Source organism: Piliocolobus tephrosceles, chromosome 13, assembly GCF_002776525.5.
Source record: "Piliocolobus tephrosceles isolate RC106 chromosome 13, ASM277652v3, whole genome shotgun sequence".
NCBI classification, from domain to species: Eukaryota; Metazoa; Chordata; class Mammalia; order Primates; family Cercopithecidae; genus Piliocolobus; species Piliocolobus tephrosceles.
In genome coordinates, this window is record NC_045446.1 from 47,189,484 (window position 1) to 47,208,010 (window position 18,527).

Below are 18,527 nucleotides of genomic sequence, written 5' to 3' on the forward strand. Positions count from 1 at the left end.
GCTAGACATTTAAATAGTTTGCATCCAACACTCTGCTGTTAAAATAGTGAATAGATTGTATTAAGCTTGAGACTGCCAAGTAGTGCAGGCAACCTAGGTAATGTTAGGACTTCGCATTCAAGGAATACTCAGAAATTAAGAGAGAAGATGATTAAGAGAGATGATGATGATGATGATTATACTTTGTTTCTCTACATTAGTACATGTTTCTCTACATTAGTACATGTTGAGAAACAAAGTGTCATGTAGAGAAACAAAGTGTATAATATAGTTGAGTTAACCACTGTGTTATAATGATTAGTAATCCCAGTCTTGAAATTCTTTATGAAATAATTTCCGTTGAAGGTAAAATCTTATTAATGGTCACTATTATTGAAGCCAAATGACTCAAAGGCATTTCATGCAGCCTTAATAACAAATGAGTTCTTTTTTAAAAACCTTTTCTTTTCTTTTTTTTTTTTTTTTTGAGATGGAGTCTCACTATGTTGCCCAGACTGGTCTCAAACTCCTGGCCTCAAGTGATCGATCTTCCGACCATCCAGTCCCAGATTATAGGCGTGAGCTACCATGTCCAGCACAAAGTAGTTCTTAACTAATTTTTTGAAAACTGGCACATAAACAGAATTAAGCAGTTAACCTGTCTTTGCTTTACAGTTATTTCTGACGGTTACCAAATAATTTATGTGGCGAAGTTTTTTTTGTTTTTGTTTTTGTTTTTTGAGATGGAGTCTCACTCTGTCACTCAGGCTGGAGTGCAGTGGCATGATCTCGGCTCACTGCAACATCTGCCTCCTGGGTTCAAGTGATTCTCATGCCTCAGCCTCCAGAGTAACTGAGATTACAAGTGTGTGCTATCACACCTGGCTGATTTTTGTATTTTGGGTAGAGACAGGGTTTTGCCATGTTGGCCAGGTTGGTCACAAACTCCTAGCCTCTAGTGATCCACCTTCCTCAGCCTCCCAAGTGCTGGGATTACAGGCGTGAGCCACCGCGCCTAGCAGTAATTGATAAGACAACTTTTTTTTTATAGAAAATCTTTAGCCCGTTATGGTGGCTCAGGCCTGTAATCCCAACACTTTGGGAAGCCGAGGCGGGAGTTTCAGACAACTCTGGCCAATATGGCGAAATCCTGTCTCTACTAAAAATACAAAAATGTTAGCCAGGTATGGTGGCTCGTGACTGTAGTCCCAGCTACTTGGGAGGCTGAGATGGGAGAATCGCTTGAACCCAGGAGACAGAGGTTGCAGTGAGCCAGGATTGCGCCACTACACTCCAGCCTGGGCGACAGAGCAAGACTCCATCTCAAAAAATAAAAAAAGAGAGAAAATCTTTAGATAATAGATGCAGAAGGAATGGTAGAATTAGAATATTATAATTTTGCAACCCATGCTGAAATAATAGATTTTGGCTAGGGTTTCTCAATCTCGGCAATATATTTCAGGCCAAATAATTTTTTGTTGTGGAAGACTGTTCTGTGCATTGCAGGATGTTTAGCGGCATCCCTAGATTCTACCCACTAAATGCCAGTTGTCCCCCTCAGTTTACAACCAAAATTATTTGCAAATTACCAAATGTCTGCTGGAAGGAAAATCACTCCCAATTGAGAACTATTGATCTAAGCAGTGATCATCAGTACCACCTTTTTTGTTTTAAAACCTTACAGTCTGTGAAAATGCCTTCCTAAAACCATTAAATAGTTTTTTTGCAACTTCATAATTGATGGCTTAAACTGATAGCACTTGAACTAAACTGATCAATAGTAACATCACAGAGAGAGAACACAAACAATGTGTACCTTTTAATTTGATAGAATAAGAAGTGGTATACAATACCAACTGTGAAATAGTAAGTATTCTTGCCAAAGAATTAAATCTGAATCAAATCAGGCCTCTAGGTCTAACTTCTTCTGTGTGAAAAATACAGAAGGACATGTTAAATGACACCGGAGGAGTATAATCAGCAAAATTCAGGATATGGAAAATTCTATAGAACAAGAGGCCTGGTATCATCAACAAATAAATAGCAAGGTGGAGAAAAAAAGAGAAGGAGACCAAACAAGAGTTAACGAACTTTTTCTGCAAAGGGTGCCAGTTAAAAGTAGTTTAGGCTTTGCAGACCTTATAGACTCTGTCACAAATGCAAAAGCAGTCATAGACAGTACATAAAGTAATGAGCATGGCTGTGTCTGGTAAAAGTTTACTTACAAAGCCAGGTGTAAAGGCCAGTTTACACGTGGCTATAAATAAACTTTGTAAAGGCAGGTTGGAGTTTGCTGACCCTGAATTAAAAGATGTTTAAAAAGACGTCCAAATGTATCGTGCCACTGCACTCCACTCTGGGCAACAGAGCAAGACTCCATCTCAAAAAAAAAAAAAAAAAGATACATCCAAATGCAAGTGTTAGGCCTTGCTTGGATCTTGTTTTAAGCAAATCAACTTTTTTAAAAACATCATTTATGGGGCAATCAGGGAAATTTGAATAGTGACTAGGTATTTTATGGTCTTAAGTAATTATTATTAGCCGGGCGCGGTGGCTCAAGCCTGTAATCCCAGCACTTTGGGAGGCCAAGACAGGCGGATCACGAGGTCAGGAGATCAAGACCATCCTGGCGAACACGGTGAAACCCCGTCTCTACTAAAAAATGCAAAAAACTAGCCGGGCGAGGTGGTGCACGCCTGTAGTCCCAGCTACTCGGGAGGCTGAGGCAGGAGAATGGCGTAAACCCGGGAGGCGGAGCTTGCAGTGAGCTGCGATCCCGCCACTGCACTCCAGCCTGGGCGACAGAGCGAGACTCTGTCTCAAAAAAAAAAAGAAAGAAAGAAAGAAAAAAAAGTAATTATTGTTAATTCTTTTAGGAGGGATAATGGTATTGTACTTGCTACAGGAAACTTTATTTTTTAGCGATATGTAACAGTATTTATAGATGAAATAATATCAGGATTTGCCTTAAGTCTAGTTGGAAGTAAGGGTGGTTCTTAGACATAACGGACTATAGCCCGGTGCGGTGGCTCACACCCGTAATTCCAGCAGCTCAGGAGTTCGAGGCTGCAGTGAGCTGTGATCACACCACTGCATTCCAAGCAGGGCGGCAGAGTGAGACCCTGTCCCCATATATATGAGACGGATTACAATGTATCCAAGATTCAAAGCCTGTTTGTCAAGAGAAAATCTTAAAACTGGAGTCTAGTTTTGGTAAAGATACTTGCTGTTTGAATAAAATGAACAAATATTTGACAAACTTATAGTTTTCTGCTTTTGTATATCTTATGTTGTTTTTCAGAAATTTCATCTGTGTAAAGATATGTCAATATCTTTGAAAGAATGTTTTGATTGAGTAGGCCATAAATTAGTAGTCTAGGGCAGGGGTCAGCATACTTGAGCCCATTGCTTCTTTTTATAGATACAAATACAGTTTGTTAGAGCATAGCATGCATATACATTTATGTGTTGTTCATGGCAAATTTGAACTACAACAGCAGAATTTAGTCTTGCAGCAGAGACTGGTCCACAAAGCCCAAAATATTTACTCTCTGGTTCTTTATAGAAAAAGTTGGCAGACCCCTAGTCTAGAAACAGATAAAACTTCTCATATCTAGCCAGGTGTGGTGGTTCATGCCTATAATCCCGGAACTTTGGGAGGCTGGGGCAGGCAGATCACATGAGCCTTAGGAGTTCAAGATGAGCTTGGGCAACATGGTGAAACCCTTTCTCTACAAAAAACAAAAAACAAAAAACAAAAAAACAAGCATTAGCTGAGCATGGTGGCATGTGCCTGTAGTCCTAGCTACTTGGGAGGCTGCGGTGGAAGAATCATCTGAGCCCAGGGAGGTCAAGGCTGCACTGAGCCATAGTTGTGCTACTACACTCCAGCCTGGGTGACAGCAAGACCCTGTCTCAAAACAAAACAAAAAAAAACTTGTTTTGTTGTTTTGTTTTCTTTGGCATGTATTTTTGATCTAATGATTAAAGTCAGCAAGCAGTTCTGTAATCCAGACCACCACCTTGATGATATATTTCTTTGTAGAAAATCTTCAAAGACTATTCTTAACCTTCCTATTTATAGAAGTTGTTTTCTGAGTCCTTACTTTTTTTGTGTTCTGTCCTCAACACCATTTTCCCCAAGATAATGTCCTTTAATTGTCCCTCTCTTTGTTCTCACCCTACACTTCAGTACATTTACCCTACACCTAAAAAGTTTCAGTACAATGTGGAGAGTGAATCCTTCTGATATGTTCTTAAAGATATCCTTTTTATTTAGTTGATCTAATACTAACTTTTCAAATTCATTACATGTGTTGTGAATTTTGAATTAATTTTTAAAATGAAAATCACATTATTCTTTTTACATCTATGAAGGTTTTTAACATGTGGAACTAAACTTCTATACCTTTGGACTTCATCACATACAAATTCTGTTCCTGGAACAGTTACCAAAAAAGGATATGTCATGGAAAGAATAGTGCTACAGGTAATGGTACTTCTTGACATGTAGAGAGGTGTAAATTGAAATTTCTTCATAAAATGTGTGTGCGTATACCATGACTTGGGTTGTTAAAGAAACCTAACTGATCTTGTTTTAATCTCAGGATCTATCTTCTATTTTAATGTCAATATTTCTGAGAAGCAGTAAAACATGCACTGTACCCATCCCAGGAAATATGTATGTGCTATTGAGAATTACCAACAACGGTAATCAGTTGCAACAAGAAGCATTAATTTAATATTCAATGTAAATACACCCTGATTGCTAAGAAAAAATCTATTGTCTTAAAGACAAAGAGGTTAATGTGGCAAATATGTAGACTGTAATTTGATCAATTTCTGTTAAATTTTAAAGGTTGATTTTCCTTCTCCTGCATTTGATGTAATTTATACAACTCCTCAAGTTGACAGAAGCATTATACAGCAACATAACTTAGAAACACTAGAGAATGATATAAAAGGGAAACTTCTTGATATTCTTCATAAAGACTCATCACTTGGGTATGCTCTGTTTATTCTGTTTTGTGCTAAGTATCTCCTATAATGTAAAAGTCAAGTTAAGGCTTACATTAAATATCCTGATTCTGTTCATGATTTATCAGCTTTCTTGGTGTGGAAAGTTTTCTATTTACTTTTTTTCAATAATCTACAAAATTTTTGTCTTGAGGGCCAGCTAGTATTTAACTTATTTTTAAAATTATATAAAAAGACTATATAACTGCATAAAAGTTTAGAAATTTGTCAAGTCAAACCTTTTTACTTAAACAAAAAGCAAACAATAGACTGGCAACTATATTTACAATAAATATCAAGAGTTTTTTTAACCGTAAAGAACTTCTTGTTAATAAGATTAAAACCAACAACTCAGTAGTCAAGGAGACTAAGTATGAACAAGCAGTTTTTTTAGAAAAATACAGTGCTTTTAAACCATCTGAAAAGATGTTCAATTTCTCAGTAATCAAGGAAATATAAATTAATTCAGGATACCATCTAACACATCAGAGTGGCAAACATTAAAATACCTTGTTAAAAGTGTTGATAAGGATATATAAAATGGGAATTATACATTTGCAGAAGTACAAAAAGCTACATCTCCTTTGGAGAGCAATTTGGCAAAATCTACAAGGTTATAATGTGTATATTCTGTGACCCAGCAATGTCATTTCCAGTTATATAAAACTCTTTTATATTTTCTTATGGAGACAAGAATATTCACTGCAGTATTTATTTGGATTATTGAAAAACTGTTTGGAGACTGGGCGTGGTGGCCCATGCCTGTACTCTTGACACTTTGGGAGGCTGAGATGGGAGGATTGCCTGAGCCTAGGAGTTGGAGACCAACCCTGACAATATAGTGAGACCCTGTCTCTACAAAAAAATTAAAAGTAGCCAGGCACAGTGTTGTGCATCTGTAGTCCCAGCTACTCAGGAGGCTGAGGTGGGAGAATTGCTTGAGCACAGGAGGTCGAGGCTGCAGTGATCCATGATCTCATCACTGCACTCCAGCCTGGGCAACAGAGAACACCTGTCTCAAAAAAAAAAGAAAGAAAAATTGATTGGAAATGTCCATCAATAGGGATTAAATTAAGACACATTTATCTGGTACAGAACCATGTAACTATTAAAAATGAGATTATAGACTGAACGTGGTGGCTGACGCCTGTAATCCCAGCACTTTGGGAGGCTGAGATGGTGGCACACACCTATAATCCCAGCTACTTGGGAGGCTGAGGCAGGAGAATCTCTTGAACCTGGGAGGCAGAGGTTGCAGTGAGCCGAGATCGTGCCACTGCACTCCAACTTGGGTGACAGAGTGAGACTCCATCTCAAAAATAAATAAAATAAAAATAAATAAATAAAAATGAGATTATAGCTGTATGTACTAATGTTTAAAATAGGTTAGCTGAAGAAAACCAGGAGTAGAATCATGTATATAGTGTTATTACCATGAAAATAAAGGAAAAAAGAGGATCTATATATATCCACATGTGTGCCTTTGTATGCATAAACTATCTCTGGAAGATCATACTAGCTTAGGTGTTTGCCTCTTGGGAGGGGAATTAGAAGGAAAGAAATTTCACTATGTACCTTTTTCAGTACTTGAATTTTTTCATTACTCCACATGAAATGAATATATATATATACACACACACATATGGATGGATAGTAAACTAGTGAAACATTTCATTCACGTAAACATTTGTGATTAAGCTTAAAGCAATTAGGATCTTCAAGTCCTTTTCATTTTGAATATTTCTCAGTTGAACTGTATGAATATGTTCCACAATTTTATAGTAGTATTTTTTTTTTTCATAGCATTTGATTTTATTTGTACAAAATGGATGAAATCCTTGCTGTCTCTTAGGGTGGGATCTGCTCTTTCAGCCTGATTTCTAGTGCCTGGCATCTCATTAGAGCTCAATAAATTTTTATTATACTGAATTATCCTTCATTTTCGTAACTAAGGCTCTTTTATCAAGACATAGTCATTTCTTTCAGTTCCCAGATTAGCATTAATTACTGGCATTTGCCGTACATTGCATTTTTCTATTCCAAATTAGTATTAATGATTTTACGAAGAAGTAGCTGTCCCAAATAAATAAATTTCTTCTTTATATTTTTAATCATTGAGATTATATCATTATGCTATCACTGAGAAATAATTTAATTCTATTATATATGCAGACTTTCTAAAGAAGATAAAGCTTTTTTATGGGAGAAACGTTATTATTGCTTCAAACACCCAAATTGTCTTCCTAAAATATTAGCAAGTGCCCCAAACTGGAAGTGGGTTAATCTTGCCAAAACTTACTCATTACTTCACCAGTGGCCTCCATTGTACCCACTAATTGCATTGGAACTTCTTGATTCAAAGTAAGTCAAATACATTTATTTGCTCTTGTTTTATTGTCAGTTTTTCCAGTAAGGTATGTTGCCAGAAGTATTTCCTTTCCTTTTAACATGAAAGCAATTCAATATAATGCAAATGTGTAAATGTATATTTATACAAACATATCTTCTGCATTGAAGTTGTCAGTAAAGCATTTCATGTCCTTTAAAACTAGCCTAAAGAAAAGGTTAGGTTGTACATTTTGAATAATTTATATTTTTATGATGTGGGCCAAAATTAATTTTTGTAAACTTAAGATTCCTAAATGGGCCAGGCTCGGAGGCTGATGCCTGTAATCCCAGGACTTTGGGAGGCCGAGGCAGGCGGATCACAAGGTCAGGAGATCGAGACCATCCTGGCTAACACAGTGAAACCCCATTTCTACTAAAAAATAGAAAAAATTAGCCCGGCATGGTGGTGGGTGCCTGTAGTCCCAGCTACTCTTGGGAGGCTGAGGCAGGAGAATGGCGTAAACCCGGGAGGCGGAGCTTGCAGTGAGCTGAGATTGCACCACTGCACTCCAGCCTGGGCGACAGAGCGAGACTCCGTCCCCCCACAAAAAAAGACTCCTAAATAATCCCTAAATTGAATCTGTATAGCACAATAAGATTGTCTTCTTACAAAAAGAAGACATACATTGCTTTTGAATAAAAGAGATATCTTAGTGTTCTTTGTCAGGACCAGATTGAGATTGTGTTTTCAGGAAACAGAGCTTCACTGGAAAGAAATCACTGTCCAATCTTGGTTTTATGGTAATCTTCTAGATTTGCTGATCAGGAAGTAAGATCCCTAGCTGTGACCTGGATTGAGGCTATTAGTGATGATGAGCTAACAGATCTTCTTCCACAGTTTGTACAAGTGAGTTTTTTTTTTACTAGATTACCTCCCTTTATACTTTCACTCTAGTTTTTGATGGGAACTTGCTAAGGGATCCCCCTTCTGTTTAGGTTAAAAGTAGTTTTGTAGTGTGGGAACATTGAGGGGCATTGCATTTGGATTTAGTGTGAATTTTTTCCCACTATTGTCATCTGCCCCATTTGAATATTGTATACAGGTACCTGTATTTTTAGTTTTCAGACTTTTTAGAACAAACCAGACTTGAGCTTTTCCTTGATTTTTCTTTACTGGTGAGTTCAACATACCTAATGAATGTTATTCTATACTTTTGTGCTTGATTTATTCGTTTGGCATAGGTTAATTCATCTATCTAATTTTTATAAGTGTCGTCTTTCATGAGTAAGAGTAATACTTGCTTTATATAGTTTCTCTTTTGATAGTTTTATTGGAACACTTTAACATGGGGACGGACCACTAATAATTCTTGTTTTCTTTTACGTGTAGGCTTTGAAATATGAAATTTACTTGAATAGTCCATTAGTGCAATTCCTTCTGTCCAGGGCATTGGGAAATATCCAGATAGCACACAGTTTATATTGGTAAGATTTAAATTCTATTACCGTATTTCCATTCCTAGAATTTATAGAAATGCCATACTCTGTAAGTCTAAATGGCATGCCACACTACTTATTGTGGATACCAGATATTTTATTGAAGTTATTATATTTAAAGGAGCTAAATTTACCCTCTAATGCAAAATTTGGTCAAAATTTGATCATACCACTGGGCAGCAGAGCCAGACCTGGTCTCAAAAAAAAAAATTTGAAAACCCTCATTGCAAAAATTTGGTATCTTATAGCCCTATAATAATGAATGGGTTTTGACTTGCTTATGTAGCTTAAAATAAATTTCTGGTTATCAAAAATTGAGGCCAAGCGTGATGGCTCATGCCTATAATCCCAGCACTTTGGGAGGCTGAAGCTAGTGGATCGCTTGATCTCAGGAGATTGAGATCAGCCTGAGCAACATGGTGAAACCTCATCCTTACCAAACATACAAAAAAATTAGCCGAACATGGTGGTGTGTGCCTGTAGTCCCAGCTAGTTGGGATGCTGAGGTGGGAGGATTGCTTGAGCCTGGGAGGTGGAGGTTGCAGTGAGGCAAGATCATACCACTGGGCAGCAGAGCCAGACCTGGTCTCAAAAAAAAAAAAAAAAAAAAAAAAAATTGAATTTATTTTTCCAAGAGGTTCACCTAGTTCTTAGAATGACTAACATAAATATTTTGCTGTATTAGGCTTCTCAAAGATGCCCTGCATGATGTACAGTTTAGTACCCGATACGAACATGTTTTGGGTGCTCTCCTGTCAGTAGGAGGAAAACGACTTAGAGAAGAACTTCTAAAACAGACGAAACTTGTACAGCTTTTAGGAGGAGTAGCAGAAAAAGTAAGGCAGGCAAGTGGATCAGCCAGACAGGTATGTACCCATAAAAGGTAATACAAATGTGTCGATGTTAAAGGAAGGATCTTTATGGTGCTGACTGATTAAGTTGCTACTCTTTATTGGTAGACTCCCAGTAGAACTCTAACTATACCCATGCTGTTTGGGGCAGATAAATTCAAAGATTGTTTAAAATATATAGGAACATATTTCACAACCTATTAAAATCAATGATTTTCCCATGCTTATTTATTTCCATGCTTATTTATTCCTTTCTGATGAAAATTGTTTTCTTGAATTCTTTTACCTTCATTATCAAAGTCCACAGTATTTTCATCACACCAGAAAGAAAGCATGTCCCCATTTTCCCCTCCCAGCTGCTAAACTGTTTTCTGTCAATATGGATACGTCTATACTTCTATATGAATATTCTGGACACTTCATGGCCTTTTCTATCTAGTTTCTTTCACTTAGCATAAAGTTTTCAGAGTTCATCTATGTTCCAGCATGTTCACTGCATGCCGTTTTTGGTTGAATAATACTCCATTGTGTGGATATACCACATTTTGTTTAAACATTCATCAGTTGGTGGACATTTGGGTTGTTTCCACTTTTTGACTATTAATAATAATACTGCTGGCTGGGCGCGGTGGCTCACGCCTGTAATCCAGGCACTTTGGGAGGCCCAGGCAGGCAGATCACGAGGTCAGGAGATCGAGACCATCCTAACAAGGTTAACAAGGTGAAACCCCATCTCTACTAAAAATACAAAAAATTAGCCAGGCATGGTGGCTGTCACCTGTAGTCCCAGCTACTCAGGAGACTGAGGCAGGAGAATGGCGTGAACCCGGGAGGCGGAGCTTGCAGTGAGCCGAGATCGTGCCACTGCACTCCAGCCTGGGCAACAGAGCAAAACTCCGTCTCAAAAAAAAAAAAAAAAGAATAATACTGCTATGAATATTCATGTATAAATTTTTGTTTAAACAACTGTTTTCACTTAAGAATGGCATAGCTAGGTCATATGGTAGTTCTCTACTTAATTTTTTGGAGAATCATTAGAATTATTGTCTGTAGCAGCTATATCATTTTACATTCCTGCCAACAATATAGAAGGGTTCCAGTTTCACCACATTCTCACCAACATTATTTTTTTTCCTGGTTTTTGATTATAGCCATTCTAGTGGGTGTGAAGCAGTGTTTCATTGTGGTTTTGATTTGAAGTTCCCTAGTGACTAATGATATTGAGCACATTCTCATATGTTTGTTGGCCATTTGTATTTCTTCTTTGGAGAAATTTCTATTCAGAGTCCTTTGTCCATTTTAAATTAGACTGTCTTTTTGTTGTTGAGTTGTAAGAGTTATTTATATATTTCGGATACTAGACCTTTATCACATACGCTATTTGCAAATTTTTTTTCATTCTGCAGTTGTCTTTTTACTTCCTTAATAGTGTCCTTTAATATATTAATACAGAAATGTTTAACTTTGATGAAGTCCATTTTATCTGTTTTTTTCTTTTGTGGCTCATGGTTTTAGTGTCATATCTAAGAATCCATCATCAAATCTAATGCCATAAAGATGTTCACCTGTGTTTTTTTCTAAGCTTTTCTAGTTTTAGCTCTTATGGTTAGGTCTTTGATCCATTTTGAGTTAATTTTGTTATGTGGTATGAAGTAGAGGCCCAACTTTATTCTTTTGAATGAGGTTATCCAGTTGTCTTAGCACCATTTGTTAAAGAGACCCCCTCCTTCCTCTTTTTTTTTTTTTTTGAGACAGAGTCTTGCTTCTGTCGCCCGGGCTGGAGGGCAGTGGCCGGATCTCAGCTCACTGCAAGCTCCGCCTCCCAGGTTTACGCCATTCTCCTGCCTCAGCCTCCCGTGTAGCTGGGACTACAGGTGCCTGCCACCTCGCCCGGCTAGTTTTTTTGTATTTTTTTAGTAGAGACGGGGTTTCACCGTGTTAACCAGGATGGTCTCGATCTCCTGACCTCGTGATCCGCCCGTCTCGGCCTCCCAAAGTGCTGGGATTACAGGCTTGAGCCACCACGCCCGGCCTCCCTCCTTCCTCTTGAATGGTTCTGGCATACATGTCAAAAATCAGTTGACCCTGTGCTTGCTTTGGCAATACATACACTAAAATTGGAATGATACAGAGAAGATTAGCATGGCCTCTACACAAGGATTACATGTAAATTCATGAAGTGTTCTATTAAAATTTTTTAAATAAAAAAAAAAGTTGACCACGTATATGGGTTTATTTCTAGACTCTCAATTCTATTTCATTCATCTATATGTCTATCCATATGCTATATTTGGTTTTGTTTTTTTTTTTTTCCCTTTTTCCTTGAGACAAGGTCTCTGTTGCCCAGGCTGGAGTGCAGTGGTGTGATCACTATTCACGACAGCCTCAACCTCCTGGGCTCAAGTAATTTTCCTGCTTCAGCCTCCCAAGTAGCTGGGATCACAGGTGTTTGCCTGGCTTTTTTTTTTTTTTTTTTTTCTTGTAGGGACAGGGTTTTGCCATGTTGTCCAGGTTGGTCTTGAACTCCTGGGTTCAAGCAGTCCTCCTGTTTTGGCCTCCCAAAGTCCTAGGATTACAGGTGTGAGCCATCCACCCAGCCTATACTTTTTTTAATTACCATAGTTTTACAGTAAGTTTTGAAATTGGACAATGCGAGTCCTCCTACTTTGTTCTTTTTCATTATTATTTTGGCTATTCAGGGGACACTTGCAATTTCATATTAATTTTAGGAACCATGTATCCATTGCTGCAAAAAGGCAGCTAGAATTTTGATAAGAACTATAGATTAATTTGGGGAAGTATTACATACAATCTTAATTATAAACTATTACCTCTATATACATTGTTTACCTATTTTCTCTTTACTAAACAATACTGCAATGAACTTTGGTTGGTGTGTACATTTTTACTTCTTTGCTAGTATTTCTTTCAGAAAATTCCTACAGGTGAAATAGCTGAGTCAAGAGCAACATATATTTTTAGTTATAATAGTTGTTACATTGCTCTACAAAAGAAGCTACACCTGTGTACACCTCTCTCCCTACCAATAAATTATGAAATCGTTTTCTAACACAGGATGTTGTTTTAAATTTTCATTTGATAGGTGAAAAATTGCGCTCATTTTTGTTTGGTTTCTATTTCTTTGACTATTAGTGAGCTTTAACATTTTTGTATACATTGGTTGGCCAAATGTACCTTTGCTCGCTGTATTTATAGCCTTTGGCCATTCTAGTTTTATAGTAAAAATTAACTCTCTTTAGTAACAACCTTTTTTTGACTATTTGACAACTGGGCATTTTATGAATTGTATCCACAGCATAACTTGTCTGAAAAATAGATCTTTATTTGCATTATGTACTTACAGTATCACATCTCTTTCTATAGGTTGTTCTCCAAAGAAGTATGGAACGAGTACAGTCCTTTTTTCAGAAAAATAAATGCCGTCTCCCTCTCAAGCCAAGTCTAGTGGCAAAAGAATTAAATATTAAGGTGACACATACAATACTTAAAAGTTCATATTACATTTGAAAATAATAGGAAGAAGGCAAATGGGCAGGTATGCTTAAGGCAGACGAAGGTAAAACCTGCATAGGTTGGTTATAAGCATGGATGGTTGTGATTAGGATCCAGATTTATCTTAGCATATTTTTTACCTAACCACCATTCCTAAAAAAAAAAAAAAAATTGTATAAAATTATTTACTGCCTTGGGCTTCATTTTTTTAAATTGGTCTCACCGTCTTTTTGTTGTTGTTGTTGTTGTTGTTGAGACAATGTCTCACTCTGTTGCCCAAGCTGGAGTGCACTAGTGCGATCTCGGCTCACTGCAACCTCCACCTCCCGGGTTCAAGCAATTCTTCTGCCTCAGCCTCCTGAGTAGCTGGGACCACAGGCACACGCCACCATGCCCAGCTAATTTTTGTATTTTTAGTAGAGACGAGGGTTCACTTTCTTGACCTCGTGATTCGCCTGCCTTGGCCTCCCAAAGGGCTGAGATTACAGGCGTGAGCCACCATGCCTGGCCTTTTTATTTTATTGAGACAGAGTCTTGCTGTGTCACCCAGGCTGGAATGCAATGGCGCGATCTCGGCTCACTGCAACCTCCGCCTCCCAGGTTCAAACAATTCTGCTGCCCCAGCCTCCCGAGTAGCTGGGGTTACAGGTACCTGCCACCATGCCTGGCTAATTTTTGTATGTTTAGTAGAGACGGATTTTTGCCATGTTGGCCAGGCTGGTCTTGAACTCCTGACCTTAGGTGATCCACCGGCCTTGGCCTCCAAAGTGCTGGGATTACAGGCATGAGCCACCATGCCCGGCCAGTCTCACTGTCTTAAATTAGCTTTTTAGTCAGTTTCATTTTAAAAGTAAGATTTGATCATTGCTAATAAAATTTTTAGTTTTTATGAATACTTCCATGGCTAATTAATTAAAATAGTACCATAAACAGAAGAATGGAGGTCTCATCTAAGATCACAGTGATTTAGAAGAAGGAAAAGGATATCACAAGATGTTGTGTTCTGTTGATGGATTAAGACAAACTTTAAAAGTTTGTGTCTCAAGTTTTTGCTTCTCTGCCTAGCGAGAAGATGTTTTAGTCAGATATGCTATGTTTAAGTTTCAAAAAGTATTTTTACATATTTGCTATCTTCCAGAGAGTCTAGAAAAGCAATTCTAAATTAGCTGGGCGTAGTGGCGGGCACCTGTAATCCCAGCTACTCGGGAGGCTGAGGCAGAAGAATTGCTTGAAGCCGGGAGGCAGAGGTTCGACCTTGAACCTGGGAGGCAGTGAGCTGAGATTGCACCACTGCACTCCAGTCCAGGCAGCAAGAGCAAACTCTATCTCAAAAAAATAAATAAAATGAAAAAGCAATTCTCATGTGTTACTTCATTTGCTGCAATTCAAAGGAAGAAGTGTTTAGCTGGGCCTGTAGTCCCATCTACTCAGGAGGCTGAGGCAGGAGGATAGCTTGAGCCCAGGAGTTAGAGGTTGCGGGAAGCTATGGTTGCATCACTGCATTCCAGCCTGGGTAACAAAGCAAAACGCTGTCTCTAACAGAAATAAAAATAAAAAATAAACCTAAAAAGAAGACACAAAGGAAGAAGTGAAAGGGGAAATGCGTAGGACAAAAAAAAAACTAAATCCATTTTTATTTATCTTTCTAATGCTTAACATGTTGTATTTGCAGTCGTGTTCCTTCTTCAGTTCTAATGCTGTCCCCCTAAAAGTCACAATGGTGAATGCTGACCCTATGGGAGAAGAAATTAATGTCATGTTTAAGGTGAGTAAATAATGTTACTATTTTTTAATGGCAATTTAGAAGTTTTTTTATCAAATTGCTTTCCTAAAATTGCAAAGGTGATTTTATTTAATATATTTTAAAATTCTTTTATTTATTTATTTTTACACAGTCTTGCTCTGACACTCAGGCTGGAGTGAAGTGGCGCAATCTTGGTTTACTGCACATCCTGGGTTCAAGTGATTCTCCTGCCTCAGCCTCCCAAGTAGCTGAGATTACAGGCACCTGCCACCATGCCCGGCTAATTTTTGTATATTTTAGTAGAGACGGGGTTTCACCATGTTGGCCAGGCTGGTCTCAAACTCCTGACCTCAGGTGATCCACCCACCTCAGCCTCCCAGAGTGCTGGAATTACAGGTGTGAGCCATCGTGCCCAGCCAAAAATTTTACGTGTTTTGATCATGATTTGTATAGTTTGAAGAAAGGACGAAGAATTTTAGTTAATTCAGTGAGTTGGACATGTGGACGTTCATGAAGATTGCTTCTACTGAACCACCTTTGATATATATAATAAATTCCTTTGTACTCAGATCTGGTTTTGAACTCTATATTTTGTTTTATCGATGTAGGTGCCTTTTTCTAAACCAGTAACATCTGTTTTGAATACAAGAATTGTATGTGTTAAGTTTTATTTTTTAAATTTATTTATTTATTTTTTTTGAGATGGAGTTTGCTCTTACTGCCCAGGCTAGAGTGCAATGGCGCAATCTCAGCTCACCACAACCTTCACCTCCCGAGTTCATGCAATTCTCCTGCTTCAGCCTCCCAAGTAGCTGAGATTACAGACATGTGCCATCACATCCAACTAATTTTTTGTATTTTCAGTACAGACGAGGTTTCACCATGTTGGCCAGGCTGGTCTCGAACTCCTGACCTCAGGTGATCTGTCCGCCTCGGCCTCCCAAAGTGCTGGGATTACAGGCATTAGCCACCGCGCCCAACCAAGTTTTAATATTTTTAAGGCAAATTCTCCTTATTCTTTTCCATAATTTTCTTGGCTAGTCTCAGAATGTATTCATTATTATGTGTTTTTAAATTATTTTATCCAGTTTAAAAAAGAAAATGAAAACTTGTTCAGGTTTTAGTTAAAAAGTAATTCATTTTGGGAGGGTTAATTTTTTTAAGTAAACTTTTCATTTTGAGATAATTATAGATTCATAGGCAATTGTAACAAACTGTACAGAGGAATCCTGTGTACTCTTCCTCATAGTAACATCTTGTATAACTGTAGTGCAGTATCACAATCAGGATATTGGCATTGATACAGTCAAAATATAAAGCATTTCATTATCCCACAGATTCTCCATGTTGCCTTTTTAGAAAACTGAATATAGGCCAGGTGCAGTGGTTCACGCCTATAATCCCAGCACTTTAGGAGGCCGAGGTGGGCAGATCACCTGAGGTCAGAAGTTCGAGACCAGCCTGGCCAACATTGTGAAATCCCATCTCTACTAAAAATACAAAAATTAGCCAGGCATGGTGGCAGGCACCTATAATCCCAGCTACTCAGGAGGCTGAGGCAGGAGAATCACTTGAACCTAGGAGGCGGAGGTTGCAGTGAGCCGAGATCACCCCTCTGCACTCCAGCCTGGGTGAAAGAGCAAGACTCAGTCTCAATAAATAAATAAATAAATAAAATAAATAAACAAATAAATAAATAATTGAGTATAATTCACATACCATAAAACTGAAACTTTTAAAGTATACCGTTCAGGGAACTGAGATATGAAGAGGTTAAGTATCTTTCCCTAGAATGCTGCAGAAGGGTAAAAAGGCAGTTCTGTTCATCTCATCGGTGTGTGCAACCATGCCCACCTAAGTTTTGTGTTTTTAGTAGAGGCGGAGTTTCCATCGCGTCGGCCAGGCTGATCTCGAACTCCTGACCTCAGGTGGTCTGCCCACTTTGGCCTCCCAAAGTGCTGGGATTACAGCTTTCATAGTATATAATCTGTTAAGTCTTTTGGAGATGTACAAGTTTTGTTTTGTTTCCTTGATATCAAGGTTGGTGAAGATCTTCGGCAAGATATGTTAGCTTTACAGATGATAAAGATTATGGATAAGATCTGGCTTAAAGAAGGACTAGATCTGAGGATGGTAATTTTCAAATGTCTCTCAACTGGCAGAGATCGAGGTAAGTTTATTAGCTATGTCTTGATGTCTTATTTTTTTCCTTGAACTTAGCTTAACGTGTACCTCCCCTAAAGGTTCTGATGCAGATACCCTGGTATCAGTTGTTTCTTATTTTAATCCAGTGTTACTTTATTGATTGTTGCTCATAATTAAGTTTCTTTTAAAAATATGGCCGGGCGCGGTGGCTCAAGCCTGTAATCCCAGCACTTTGGGAGGCCGAGACGGGTGGATCACGAGGTCAGGAGATCGAGACCATCCTGGCTAACACCGTGAAACCCCGTCTCTACTAAAAATACAAAAAACTAGCCGGGCGAGGTGGCGGGCGCCTGTAGTCCCAGCAACTCGGGAGGCTGAGGCAGGAGAATGGCGTAAACCCGGGAGGCGGAGCTTGCAGTGAGCTGAGATCCGGCCACTGCATGCCAGCCTGGGCGACAGAGCAAGACTCCGTCTCAAAAAAAAAAATAACTTAGTGGCTGAGCATAGTGACTCATGCCTGTAATCCCAGCACTTTGGGAGGCCGAGGTGGGTGGATCACATGAGGCCAGGAGTTCGAAACCAGCCTGGGCAACATGATGAAATCCTATTTCTACTAAAAATGCAAAAATTAGCCAGGTGTGGTGGCGTACCCCTGTAATCCCAGCTGCTCGGGAGGCTGAGATGGGAGAATAGCTTGAACATGGGAGGCGGAGACTGCAGTGAGCCGAGATTGTGTCACTGTACTCCAGCCTCGGTGACAGAGTAAGACTCTATCTCAAAATAAATTAAAAAAAATTTTTTTTAAACTTAGTGTAGCCTAAATAAATGCTTTGCAGTAGTCAGAGGTGTCCATTAATTGACCCAGTGAGGATTTTATGATCTTTAGCTTTTAAACTTAAAAATAATGCCATATCTCTGGATGCAGTGGTTCTTACCTGTAATCCCAGCATTTTAGGAGGCCAAGGGCAGGAGGATCACTTGAGTCTAGGAGTTTGAGACCAGCCTGGGCAACACAGGGAGATCTGTCTCTACAAAAAGAAATAAATAGTCTCAGCTACTCTGGAGGATGGGGTGAAAGGATTACTTGAGCCTGGGAGGTTAAGGCTTCAGTGAACCATAATCATGCTACTGCACTCCAACCCAGGTAACACAGTGAGACCTTGTCTCAAAACCAAATAGATAAATAAGGCCTTATCTAAGTTAAATCAACTTTGATTTTATTTTTGTAAAATAAAATCATACAAAGTTCTTTTCTACTAATAACAGATTTCTATCTTATTATTTATTGAACCATTTTGAAATAATGAATGTAAAACATCCTAATATCTGATATGCCATCATTATTGGCAGCCATCATTATTCTTATTCAACAAATGTTTGTTGTTTACCATATATAAAATGGTAAGAATATGTGGTACTTATATTTTAGAAGGAAGCAATAATACATACAAGTA

At 38.4% G+C, this 18,527-nt stretch overlaps 1 protein-coding gene and 1 non-coding gene across 5 annotated transcripts in view; both read left to right on the forward strand.

Annotated features, from left to right (window-relative positions):
• PIK3C2A (phosphatidylinositol-4-phosphate 3-kinase catalytic subunit type 2 alpha) overlaps nucleotides 1-18,527 on the forward strand; it is a 118,090-nt gene that overhangs the window by 78,126 nt on the left and 21,437 nt on the right. For all 4 annotated transcript variants that reach the window (XM_023230785.2, XM_023230788.2, XM_023230789.3 and 1 more), the window contains 9 exons: nucleotides 4,357-4,468; nucleotides 4,838-4,983; nucleotides 7,168-7,356; nucleotides 8,137-8,230; nucleotides 8,714-8,808; nucleotides 9,506-9,686; nucleotides 13,056-13,160; nucleotides 14,857-14,949; nucleotides 16,969-17,098. In XM_023230785.2, the coding sequence (XP_023086553.1) occupies nucleotides 4,357-4,468; nucleotides 4,838-4,983; nucleotides 7,168-7,356; nucleotides 8,137-8,230; nucleotides 8,714-8,808; nucleotides 9,506-9,686; nucleotides 13,056-13,160; nucleotides 14,857-14,949; nucleotides 16,969-17,098 (1,145 nt within the window). The remainder of the gene's footprint in view (nucleotides 1-4,356; nucleotides 4,469-4,837; nucleotides 4,984-7,167; nucleotides 7,357-8,136; nucleotides 8,231-8,713; nucleotides 8,809-9,505; nucleotides 9,687-13,055; nucleotides 13,161-14,856; nucleotides 14,950-16,968; nucleotides 17,099-18,527) is intronic.
• On the forward strand, nucleotides 11,759-11,870 carry LOC111555099. The gene has a single exon (XR_002735410.1). It is a non-coding gene; the product is annotated as a U6 spliceosomal RNA (small nuclear RNA).